We start from the raw sequence: 13,147 nt of genomic DNA on the forward strand, positions 1-13,147 counted from the left end.
TCTCCTACCTGGGTAAGGCTGGACTCCTGGCTCACCTGCAATAAATTTGAGTGTAGTGATAGTAGGAGTAATAGAGGAATTTTGCAGCAGAAATGATGTCAAGACCTTTAAGTGAAGTTCAAACTTTTCTTCACTGAATGTAACTTGTATCCAAGCAGTATACAGCTTTGGTCTCTGGTCCTGGCAGTTTTTAGCAATCATTGGCAGGAATAAATGCTTCTGCACTTTAAATCTGGAGCTTGCAGGATAATTTGTCTGCTTGGTAGCTTTGTACTTGTGGCAGGAACTAATCTTCTGCACTTTTCTGTACCTTCTGCTTTGTGGGGACAGACTAGCTGAGGAGGAATGGCTTCTCCTAGGTCTCTGGACTTAACTCACAGATAGTTTCTTAGGGGATGCTTTGTTCCTGGAGCTCTGGAGATTGTCTGCTTTCTTCTCATCCAGCTGAGGCTGAAGGTTTCAGACTGGGAATTTGATTAGGTCTCAGCCGAGACAAGATCCTTGCTGTCTTCCCTATGCAGGGGATCTCCTGAATGCTATCACACAGCCTTCCCCAACAGGGGTGGCTGGCACACTGACCCTAACTTTCTTCTCCATCCATGCTGCAGGATGTGGGAACAGTCCACAGAGGGGAGCTAAACTGGAATAATCCATTCCAGCCTAAATATACTAAACCAGGACTAGTACCTGGCCAATGCATTGCTGCCACCTGCTGGTAAACCTGGAAAATTACAATTAAATTTAACATGGTTTTACATGCACATTTGTGCAGACATAATGTAAATTTCATCAGATGACAATGTAAAAGCTCTTAGAAGATAGTAGCGGGGTAGAGGCGTGTAGTAACACAACTCAGGGGTGTTATACTGTACATCTCCCCGTCACGTGGATCAAAACATCTGGCGATGGGGGGGGGGGGGGCGCATTATTTTTAGCCAATAGCAGGCCATGACCGGAACGAGTCTCCCTAGCGTCACCCGCAATACCAAGGAGGCCACAATCCCCAAACCGCAATCCGATGGAAAATTTGTGGAGTGACATAAAAAATTCAGTTTTTGATGCCAAACCCAAGGATGCAGAAGAACTGTGGAATGTAGACCAGTCAGCTCGGGCTGGAATCTCTGTTCGCAGGTGTCAGATGTAAGTTGACCCCAGGGCACACAGATGCAGTTATCAGAAATGAAGGTTATACAACTAAATATTAGTCCAGTGATTAACAGAAAAGCTAATTTCAGTTTATAATGTAAACAGTGGCGTAACTAGAAATGACTGTGCCCAACAGCAAAATCGCTGTCTCTGACGAGGCCCGGCAGCCGCTCCGTTCGTTTCCTACAGTGTCACTGTATATAATGTCTTTGTATAATACTGATGATGGGGACCTGAGAATAAAATCTCTTAGTACTCATCGTGGGTGGGCCCCTTCTGAGTTTGGGCCTCAAAGCAGCCACTTCCCCTGCTTCCCTTATTGCTACGTCCCTGAGTATAAATATTCCAGTGTGTAACTGGAAATGCAAATACTGCTATTTTTTTTGAACAGCCTATAATTCCTTTTTCTTCATTTTCGGTTTAAAAATTTATATTTTGTTCATGTTTTCATTTGGAATTGTATGCGCTCCCAGTGCCTTTGGGTATATGAAAATAAATGCTATTATGAGGAATTAACTTTTTCTTAGTTGTTTTAAACACACTGCTATTATTTTGCACCTAATGTGTACATTCACGAGTGTGCATGGGTTCTCAATGGGGAGAGGTTAGTAAGTCACCTCTGATGGTGGATTATCTTCATTGAGAACAAAGGATCCTATAAACTGTGAAGTCAATGCACCAAACACTTGCAAAGGTACCTCCGACACGCGTCTTAAAAATCATTAAAACCAACTATTTTATTCCATCTTGATTCAGGGCCGGACTGGCCTACCGGGATACTGGGAAAATTCCTGTTAGGCCGGTAGCCCTGACTGCCGCACGGCCGGCCGTGCCGACAGCTTGATTACACCAGAAACAGTATCTCAAAAACTGGGTCCATAAGTGGCAATTGGCAGTTTGTGGTAGGTCCGGCTACAGGGTTTGCACTGAATTCGATGAGCTTTAAAGGTGTTGTTCAGCTTTAACAACAATTTTAGCTAGTGCCAGGACAGCAGTGTACCTAGAGTAAAAAAAACTACTCACCTGCCATGTTGTGTTCCTTGCACCAAAGGTTTGACTCCTTCCAGTCCCTGGCATGGAGTCATTTGCACTACTGCAGCCAATCACTGGCCTGCGGACTGATGTGTTCCCAAGCACATGACTGGTTTGTCACATCAGTGAGGGGACTGGAAGGAGGTAGACAGGATGCATTGTGCCGGAACAGAGTGGCAGGAAGTAAGTGAGTACCTTGGTTACTTCAGGAGCCCTCACAGAAGACATAGGGTCCCACAGCAAAATGGCCCTCAAATACATACATATTAGTGGTTTAAAGGCTCAAAGAGCTGCCATTGAAATGACTTTTTCCCAATTCTCCTTCACAGACATTTAGTAACTTTTCATATCTCATGTATTATACAGTGCAGGCTTTTCTTACCACGCTCCATCCCGCTGAATGACCCTGGTTCTCAGGAACATCATTATGCATTCCTTTTGGCTCTTCATTCGTCTTCATTGCGGGGACAGGTACCGGTTCATGGCTTGTTCCTGGGATTACAAGACTCCGCAACTTCCTCCTGTGGTTATGGTCGGTCTTGATACAGGTGATTGCTGCTTTCAGTCTTCCTATAAGTTCATCTATTTCTAATAAATGAACAAAAATAAGTGATTACTATTATTATTTATAGTAAATCTATAGTTAGTAGCAGGTGACTTGGTGTGAGTTTATTTTTTACCTCATTATTATAGATCATCTAACATAGTAACATAGTACATAAGGCCGAAAAAAGACATTTGTCCATCCAGTTCGGCCTGTTATCCTGCAAGTTGATCCAGAGGAAGGCAAAAAAACCCTGTGAGGTAGAAGCTAATTTTCCTCACTTTAGGGGAATAAAAAATTCCTTCCCGACTCCAACAAGGCAATCAGAATAACTCCCTGGATCAACGATCCCTCTCTAGTAGCTATAGCCTGTAATATTATTACGGTCCAGAAATACATCCAGGCCCCTCTTGAATTCCTTTATTGTACTCTCCATCACCACCTCCTCAGGCAGAGAGTTCCATAGTCTCACTGCTCTTACCGTAAAGAATCCTCTTCTATGTTTGTGTACAAACCTTCTTTCCTCCAGACGCAGAGGATGTCCCCTCGTCACAGTCACAGTCCTGGGGATAAATAGATGATGGGATAGATCTCTGTACTGACCCCTGATATATTTATACATATTAATTAGATCTCCCCTCAGTCGTCTTTTTTCTAACGTGAATAACCCTAATTTTGATAATCTTTCAGGGTACTGTAGTTGCCCCATTCTAGTTATTACTTTAGTTGCCCTCCTCTGAACCCTCTCTAGCTCTGCTATGTCTGCCTTGTTCACAGGAGCCCAGAACTGTACACAGTACTCCATGTGTGGTCTGACTAGCGATTTGTAAAGTGGTAGGACTATGTTCTCATCACGGGCATCTATGCCCCTTCTGATGCAACCCATTATCTTATTGGCCTTGGCAGCAGCTGCCTGACACTGGTTTTTGCAGCTTAGTTTGCTGTTTATTAAAATTCCTAGATCCTTTTCCATGTCAGTGTTACCGAGTGTTTTACCATTTAGTATGTACGGGTGACTTGCATTATTCCTTCCCATGTGCATAATGAGTGTTAAACCTCATCCCATGAGTGTTAAACCTCATCTGCCACTTATCTGCCCAAGCCTGCAATCTATCCAGATCCCTCTGTAGCAGTATACTGTCCTCTGTAGTATATATACAGTATACAGTCCTCTGTAGTATATATATACAGTATACTGCCCTCTGTAGTATATATACAGTATACTGTCCGCTTCAGTGTTAATTACTTTACACAGTTTAGTGTCATCTGCGAAAATTGATATTTTACTATGCAAGCCTTCTACAAGATCATTAATAAATATATTGAAGAGAATAGGGCCCAATACTGACCCCTGAGGTACCCCACTAGTGACAGCGACCCAATCTGAGTATGTACCGTTAATAACCACCCTCTGTTTTCTATCACTCAGCCAGTTACTTACCCACATACAGACATTTTCTCCCAGTCCGAGCATTCTCATTTTATATACTAACCTTTTATGTGGTACAGTGTCAAATGCTTTGGAGAAGTCCAGATATACGACATCCATTGATTCGCCGCTGTCAAGTCTAGAACTTACCTCCTCATAGAAACTGATTAAATTAGTTTGACATGACCGATCCCTCACGAAGCCATGCTGATATGGCGTTATATGCTTATTTCCGTTAAGATGCTCACTGGCCTACCTATGACACTGGCTGACCTGTTTCATGTGCACTTGGCAGCTGAAGACATCTGTGTTGGTCCCATGTTCCTATGTGCCCGCATTGCTGAGAAAAATGATGTTTTAATATATGCAAATGAGCCTCTAGGAGCAACGGGGGCGTTACCGTTACACCTAGATGCTCTCCTCTCTCTGTAACTGCCACTCCCTCTCCACTTTGATTGACAGGTCTAGGTGTGATGACATTTACACTGTCAATCAAAGTGGAGAGGGAGCGGCAGTTACAGAGAGAGGAGAGCATCTAGGTGTAACGGCAACGCCCCCGTTGCTCCTAGAGGCTCATTTGCATATATTAAAACTTCATTTTTCTCAGCAATGCGGGCACATATGAACATGGGACCAACACAGATGCCTTCAGATGCCAAGCACTCATGTGACAGGTCAGCCGGTATCATAGGAACAAATCTGCTGACAGATGCCCTATTATGGGGTAAAAAATACATCTAAACTCACCCCAAGTCACTTGCTACTAACTACAGTAGGTTAATCTTGAGATGAGTGACAAAAATCTGCACTGAAAAAAATCTATGTGTATTCGTAGCCTAATGCCAAGTCCTCACAAGAAGGTTTTGCTGTCGATTTTTTCCATTGCAAGCTTATCAAAATCCACAGGGAAATCCACACCAAATCACAAATCACGTAGATTTTGATGCAGATTTTTTATTTATTTATTCATTTATTTGCAGTTTTGCTGCAGCAGATTTTAAATCTAAAATAAAATTTAAAAAAAGCAAAAAAAAATCATCTTTTCTGATCTCATACCACTCCAGTGATGAGGCTTTCCTGATGTTGGTCCCAGTTCTTTCTGCTCCAGCCAGTAAGTAATGCTGTTTATTTTTATTTTTTTTATTTGACATGATTATCCGCCTTTGCATATTTTTCCGTAAATCAGTGCAGAAAACCTGCAGTATTTCTGTCCTGTGTGAACTTACCTTGAAACTGATGACTGGTACCAAACAGTAAGGCACTTTCTCATAATACATACTGCACACGATGCAACAATTCATACAATTTTTGGAAACTTTACCTGCAGCATACAGCTCATTTGTTCTATTTAAGGATTTGAAAATGGAGTCTGTAAAGAAGTCCACGCCGGGTAATGTGTCTCTTCTGACGCAGATGTGCTGTATGGAGGCTGTGAGGACCACTTCAGCAAGTCTGGGGAGGCTCAGTTCATCAATACTGTCCAGCACCCCAAAGTCCTTCTCCAAAGAATTTACATCCGAACACTGAGAAACCAAATGAGGGATCATAAGTATCTTGTGTCGTGGTAAGTATATAGGACAAGGACAATATCTGCGAGATGTCTACATGTGTGACCCTCATAGATCGATCTGCCCCTGACATGAGGTTTATATGACAGATATCTGTAAACTGGACATAGAGGGATGAATCATTGGGCTCCAAGTGCACCCATTAGACAGCCTAAGTGCACCCATTAGACAGCTCTTCCAAACTGGTACTCAGAGCGTACTAACTGAACTGTGTAGAAGTTTAAAGGGAACCTGGCGCATTGCACATGGTGTTTGGTCTGCATTCACAATCTTGTAGAGCAGGAGGAGCTGAGCAGATTGATATAAGGTTGTATGGGAAAAGATTCGGTATAACTTGTATTTCATTCATTTTGTTCCCTGCTCATTCTAGTCTAGTGCCCGGGAACAACGGTACTTTGGACTCTGGACATTTGTGGACATTTGCCCCTATTCCTACAATGCAAAGCCATCAACTCACTACTTTATTGCAAGGGTTAACTTGCACTAGGATTTTTGCTGTTGTGTGCACTTATACTGTTTCATATTGTTGAATTGCATTTTATATGCTTAAATCCTGTTAATTTGCACTTTTGTTGCACTATATCTGCACTGCACTGTGGAGAGGGTCAATGCACAGCCAGCTAATACAGAGAGGCTTTGGGACTTCCTACCTATGCACTGAGAAGTTAGAAATCTTCCACAGTTACTATAAGGGACCATACAAACTAAGTTCTGGAGGGAAAAAATTAAAAACTGACACTCTGACCTTTTGATTGTCTGGTTTAGCTCTGTTGTTTATGTCTGGAAAAATTGCTTACTCATTCCCATAGACTTGTACTGAAACTCTATACTAGTCTATGACAAACTATAATTGCAACATTGTTTCTGCTGGGGCTGAGTTTCTCCACTCCACCCCTCCCACTAGAAGGTTCTAGTTCACTCCAAAACTTTATATAAGGAGAGCAATTAGAGCCCCTAGTTGTCTGCAGATGGGGACCAGTGCTCAGTAGGAGAGACTCTGACAGACTGTATGAGTGACCAGAAGAAGACGCTTAGATGATGATGCTAAGCCACAGACCCTGGGTCACCAGCCCTGAAAACAAGGAGCCAGCCGGATGACTGAGCCACAGACCCTCAGCCACCAGTCTTCTGAAAGAGGGAGGGATAGCCAGGCCTTTCCTCAGCATGAAAGTTTTTTCTGCCAGGGAGGAGACTGGAGAAGCCAGCCCTATGTCTTGCCTGTATTGCTTTGCACCTGAATTTCTCCAGTAAAGAAGCACCCTGGTTTACTGCAAACCCTGACTCTATGGACATATTTTCCGTTGGCGTGTGGCACACCTTACCATCCCCTCTGGAGAGCAGCAACATGTGACACCTAGATGGTGTCTGGGGGACCCAGCATGATGTTGGGACCACCCCAAACACGGCCACTGCAGTAGTCCAGTGGCCAGTCCTACTCAGCTATCCCTTTCCGCTATCCCTGTATGCACAGTGATACAGAAAAGACTGTCAATCACTGATTAGGACCGGCAACTGGACTCCTAAGACATAAATGAGCAGGGATTTAGAGTAAAATACAAGTTACACCGAATATTCTCCACAAAGTTACAAAAACAAATTTAAAAAGCTGCTTATCTTATGACACACATCTTAGGATAAGGGAGACACATCTGTATGTTGTGACATAACTGGGTGTGTTAGGTGAGAGCTGGAGCAAGCCCTAGTCCATAAAGTTTGGAAGACAACAAAAATCATGTAAACCTGGCTTGCGCTAACTTTTTGACGTACTGCACCTTGGCTCTTACCCCTTGTCCATGGGATATTTGGAAATAACGCCTTGTTTCCTGTAGAATATCTTCTAATTCATTGGTGGACAAATAGTGGCAGTCTTCATCTTTCCTTAAGTTGAGTATACTGTTGCGATAGAATAGGTAGTCCATGTTCAACACATCAGATGGTGAGGAGCAGAAGTCCTTTTTATTTAATATATAGAAGAGAAGAATGACTGATATCTTCTGCATTGTATCATCATCCAGTTTACTCCCAAATCCTTTACCAGCCATTGATAGAAGAGTGTCAGCTTGAAGACACTAAAGCCAAGGTAACATGCAAGAAATATAGAATAGGGTAAGTTGCGGAGGATGAGATGAACTTGTTGAATGATAATTATGGGGAAGATTCTGGAACCAAGGCCCCGTGCACACGACCATATTTTGGGACGGCATCCAATCCGCATTTTTTGTGGATCGGATGCAGCCCCATTCATTATAGTGAGCCTGCGAAAAATGTGGCTGGCACACCTCGTGCTGTCCACATTTATATGTCCATTCTGCCATCCCACAAACAAGATAGAACATGTTCTACGGTTTTCTTATCCAGTTTGCAGACAAGAATAAGCATTTTTAACATAGAGCGGGAAATGCGGAATGCACGCAGCCATTTTACATGTTATGCGGACCACAAAATAGATACGGTCACGTGCCTGAGGTGAAAGAGAGGGCATTTCAGTTATGAATGCTACAGAGTTACAGATAAAGGCCTCATGCATACGACAGTATGTATTTTGTGGAGCGCAAACCGGAGATCCACAAAATACAGATACCGTCCGTTTGCATGCTGCATTTTCCTCATCAACCTGCCTATTCTTGTGTGTTTTAAGGGTATTTTACAAGAAATAATTGGCATTTGACATACTTAAGTACTGATTGGGTCTTTCCAATTAGTATACTTCCTTCTGTATTCCTTGTTATGCAGGTAGAGTTGTGATGAGAGACCCCCATTGTGTTGCAGACCAGGTGATTTTTATCACTTAGCCTGTGTAAGCCTATTTATTCTCAAATCTTCAAATTTAAGTTAAAACATCTTGTCTGCAAAACGAACAAGAATAGGATATGTTCTATAATTTGCGGCACTGCCAGCACATGGATGAAATCTGTGTGCTGTCTGTATTTTATGCGGCCACATAAAAATGAATGGGTCAGCATGCAATCCAGTAAAAAAGTGCGGATTTCACGGAGCCAAAATACAGTTGTGTCCATCAGGCCAAAGAGATCACTAATTTGAGATCAAAGATGAATGAGTAATGTAAAGTTAAAAAAGCTCTTATTAGGGAGTATTGCCTGGCCTATACATTTCCCTACGCCAACTCACTGTCTGACACCTTGCAGCCCTGCAGCTATGCTGCAATTCAGCGCTGTAATTACACAGCACCATCCCTTGTGTATTGGACAGAGCTGATTACTGCAGTGCTGCTCTCATTCACTTAAATGTAACCAGCTCTTTCTACTATACAGTGGATGAATCCAACTTCCAGTGCTGGAGCTACAAGAGAGCAGCTTATCAGGGGGTGCAGGGTGTCGAATGCCCGATGATTAGATATTGATTAAAGGGAACCTGTCTGCACCAAAATGGATCATAAACCGCCAGCAGTACCTTGAAGCTGTTAACATCCGGCTTCTAATGATGTTCTCGTGTAAGGTGTCTGAGGTGCATGATCGCTGTAAAACAACTTTTATTCCCCCGCAGGTCTTATGCAAATGAGGTAAGCACCCCCCTAGCCGTCCCCTCTTTTGTTAGATTGACAGCCCGCAGCGCGGCTGGGATGGCACAAGTCTCGCGCATTCGCAGTGCGCCGCAGAAACCCGGCTAGCAGCTCTAGCCGGAGACAGGATCGCGCCTTACCAAGGAGTGCACCACGCATGAGCGAGACTTATGCGATCCCGGCCACACTGCAGGCTGTCAATCTAACAGAAGAGGGGACGGTTAGGGGGCATGCTTACCTTGACTCGAAGCAAGGAAGCTCACGCGAGATTTTATCTGTAGGGGCGTTTCTTAGGTGGAGCTGTTGAGCTTGACTCTGAGAAAATATGACTCTTCTCTGGTCAAGCATGTAAGATATGACTCTTTTCTGTTAATTAGCATAAAAGGCAGGAAAGCGTTATAGGGCGATAAAATAGGACAGGTTAGTCCTGAGAAAATTATGGATCGATCGCTGGAAACTATCAGCGTAAAAACAAGAATTAAGGTACATTTGGTTTTATATGTCAGAACATGGTGACAGGTTCCCTTTAACTATCCTGAAGATAGGCCATCAATAGTAAAATCCTGGAAAACCCCTTTAATTGCATATCTTATTTTTAAAGTGCTATCTACTGTACTTGGACTAGATTGTTATTGTTGACATACCCCTTTACGTATAAAGAATCAGTTAATACGGCACTAATTTAAGTAGATAAGCCATCTAATTTACCATAATTATTTATAGAAATGTATGAACTGGTGCATCTTAATAATATATCTGGCGTCAGTGCAATGTGGTTCACGCCTTTAGGTGTAGACCAGGGGGTTGCCTGGGGTAGGTTGCAACATTTTTGTGACTTTTGCAAACGTCTCACACAGTAAATGAGCCATAATCCAGGTCTAATCTCACAGTTAGCTCTTAGGCTAGGTCTGCACGACGAGATTTGTGGCGCAACATTTTGTCGCACCAATGTCGCGCGACAATTTTTATAATGATAGTCTATGGTGTCGCACTGCAACATGCGAGATGGCTTTTTCTGCGACTGTTGCGACGCAGTCGCAGCATGTCGCATGTTGCAGTGCGACACTATAGACTATCATTATAAAAATTGTTGCGCGACATTGGTGTGACAAAATGTCGGGCAAAAATGTTGCGGTGTAGTTGTGCCCTAGTCGCGCGACACATGTCGTCGTGTAGACCTAGCCTTAAACATAGACCGCTGTGAAAAGTGGCGAGGATCATAAAATTTCACAAAAATGTGGCAGTTGCTATGAAAATTTCATAGTTGCCATGACTTACAACTTTTTTACGCCACAAAACTGACATATCTGATTTTATAAATTACCCCCATAATGTCTAATTCAAATAGAGCAAGCTTCTAAACGTAAGAAAACATATATGGCATAAAATAATTTGCACTTTTTTTTACTTAGTAGATGCAAGCCAATGTTGTCTACGTCTAAACAAGTTTATGGGAGGAGCTTGTAGGGTTTGTTTAGAAAGGACTTGGACCAATCAGATCTGCTCTGAAGTAAATTTGGGAACTGATGCTGAGTGAGGATTTATTTGGCTTTCACAAAACAGTGATTTTTTTTCTTCATTTTTTCTTTCTCCACTTTGAGAGAGAGAGAGAACTTTTTTTTATTTTTATCTCCATTGATGTGGCCACCATAGGACATTGATTACCATAATGTTTTAGGGGGAGAGATGGAAAAAAATTACAAATCATGACTTTTGGGGTTTCGTTTTCACAGCCTTCACCGTGTGGTATACTGTAAATGACATTGACTTTGTGGGTCAGTATAATGGAGGTATAGTTTTTTTTTTTACTACTTCCTATTTATAAAAAAAATACCTGTCATTTTTCTTGGTACCTTTTTGAGTTACAATTACATTGTTTTTCCTTTTTTTGGGAACTGGGTTATACAAAAACATCAATTCGTGCTTTTTAGTTTTTTTGTGCAGCATTAAAAAAATAATACATTTGTTTTATAGTATAAGCTGCTATGGTTGCTCCGCATTTTTTATTTTTATTTTATATTGTTGATGTAATAAAGCATTTTGTAATGTACGGTAACAAATATTTTCCTTTTTTTAAAATATTTTAACATTTATTTAACATTTAGTTTTAAAAGGGGACTTGACCATACAATCACTTGATCACTTGACGGCTGATATAATACACTAGGAGGCACTCTATTAGACCTCACTTCTGGCCTTCATTTGGCTCTTTGCTGCAATGAAAAGTAATCCAGTATCGGTACAACACAAAGTGCACCCAGCTGGCCCAGAGTGCACCACACTCTAAATCACAATCTTTACAGGAATAAATGCCGGTATAAATGATGGGGTTCCAGACCTCATTAACACAACTACTCAGAATTCTGTAGTCATCTTTCCATTTATTGATCTCTTGTTGCTACAATGTTGACAAAACAGAGTTAGTATACACGCTGAAGTTTCTCATTCCCATAGTCCCTTGCCACATGAGGTTTCCGGAGGGTCACACCCCACTGGTCGCTATTGACTGTGGCATCTAAGGAGGAGAATCTGAGCTAACTCTTGAGCCCAGACCGTGCCCATGCCATAAATTTATGACAATTCACTTTAAGAACCAGCTGCCGGTACCATATGTATATAATGCGTAATTTTGATGCATTTTTAGAGTAAAACTATTCTAACTTATAGATAGCGTAAAGTTAGACAGTTTTATTGGCACACAGACAGATTTTTTTGCAACACAGACAGACTTTTTGGCGCATGGACAGAATTCTAGTGCAAATCTGGCACAGGATTTGTGATACTCCAAATTTACAAAGATCCATGCTCCAAAGTAGTAAATTTGTCGAATATTACATCCTCCACTTAGTGAGAAATCCAGCGCCAGCGCCATTCAACAGATTCGCCGCGCCTGCGCACTTCATTCCCCATTATGGGCAGAGGCACAAGAGCGTTTAATGCGCATGTGCCGGCCCGTACATCCCGATCTAGCCAGCCTTGTACCTCTGACCATAATGGGGAATGAAATGCGCATGCCCGGCGAATCTGTTGAACGGCACTGGCGCTGGATTTCTCACTAAGTGGATGACGTAATCAGAAGAAACTAGGGTGGGCCAGAGGGGTGAAAGGGGAGGGGTTTCGTATGAAAAGCGCCGAGGGGCCTGGGCAACGGCTGCATGAACGCCGCCCCTGGGCACCTTCAGAAGCTAATTAACATATTAAAGGGCTTCTGTCACCCCCCAAAAGTCATTTTTCATTTTTGGGCTAATTAAAATCCTTATAGTGCGATTATTCAATATATAGTGATCTTACCTTTTTCTGTGGCTTAGTTTCTTTAAAAACTGCACTTTTATAATATGTTAATTACCTTGCTACCAGCAAGTAGGGCTTCTACTTGCTGGTAGCCGCCGCATCCTCCTTTCAAAAAAACGCCCCCTCCTCCTGTTGATTGACAGGGCCAGCGAGCGCTCTCCTCCTCCGGCTGGCGCTGTCTGCAATTCAAATCCCGTGCCTGCGCCTTACGTGTCTTCATTCGGCGCAGGCGCTCTGAAAGAAGGACGCTCGCTTCCTCAGCATTCCCTCAGTGCGCCTGCGCTAATGACGTCACCTCTAAACCCGAAAGAGAAGACGTCATCGGCGCAGGCGCACTGAGGAAGTGCTGAGGAAGCGAGCGTCCTTCTCTCAGAGCGCCTGCGTCGAATGAAGACACGTAAGGCGCAGGCACGGGATTTGAATTGCAGACAGGGCCAGCCGGAGGAGGAGAGCGCTCGCTGGCCCTGTCAATCAACAGGAGGAGGGGGCGTTTTTTTGAAAGGAGGATGCGGCGGCTACCAGCAAGTAACCGCCCTACTTGCTGGTAGCGAGGTAATTAACATATTATAAAAGTGCGGTTTTTAAAGAAACTAAACAACAGAAAAAGGTAAGATCAC

At 42.8% G+C, this 13,147-nt stretch overlaps 1 protein-coding gene across 1 annotated transcript in view; it reads right to left on the bottom strand.

Moving 5' to 3' along the window:
• SLC39A12 (solute carrier family 39 member 12) overlaps positions 1-13,147 on the bottom strand; it is a 94,636-nt gene that overhangs the window by 78,081 nt on the left and 3,408 nt on the right. Inside the window, exons 2-4 of the mRNA XM_040434054.1 lie at positions 7,504-7,788; positions 5,473-5,674; positions 2,561-2,766 (exon numbers count right to left, since the gene is read on the bottom strand). Coding sequence (XP_040289988.1) covers positions 2,561-2,766; positions 5,473-5,674; positions 7,504-7,788 — 693 coding nt within the window. The remainder of the gene's footprint in view (positions 1-2,560; positions 2,767-5,472; positions 5,675-7,503; positions 7,789-13,147) is intronic.

The sequence above is a fragment of the Bufo bufo genome, chromosome 5, assembly GCF_905171765.1.
Source record: "Bufo bufo chromosome 5, aBufBuf1.1, whole genome shotgun sequence".
Taxonomy (NCBI): Eukaryota; Metazoa; Chordata; class Amphibia; order Anura; family Bufonidae; genus Bufo; species Bufo bufo.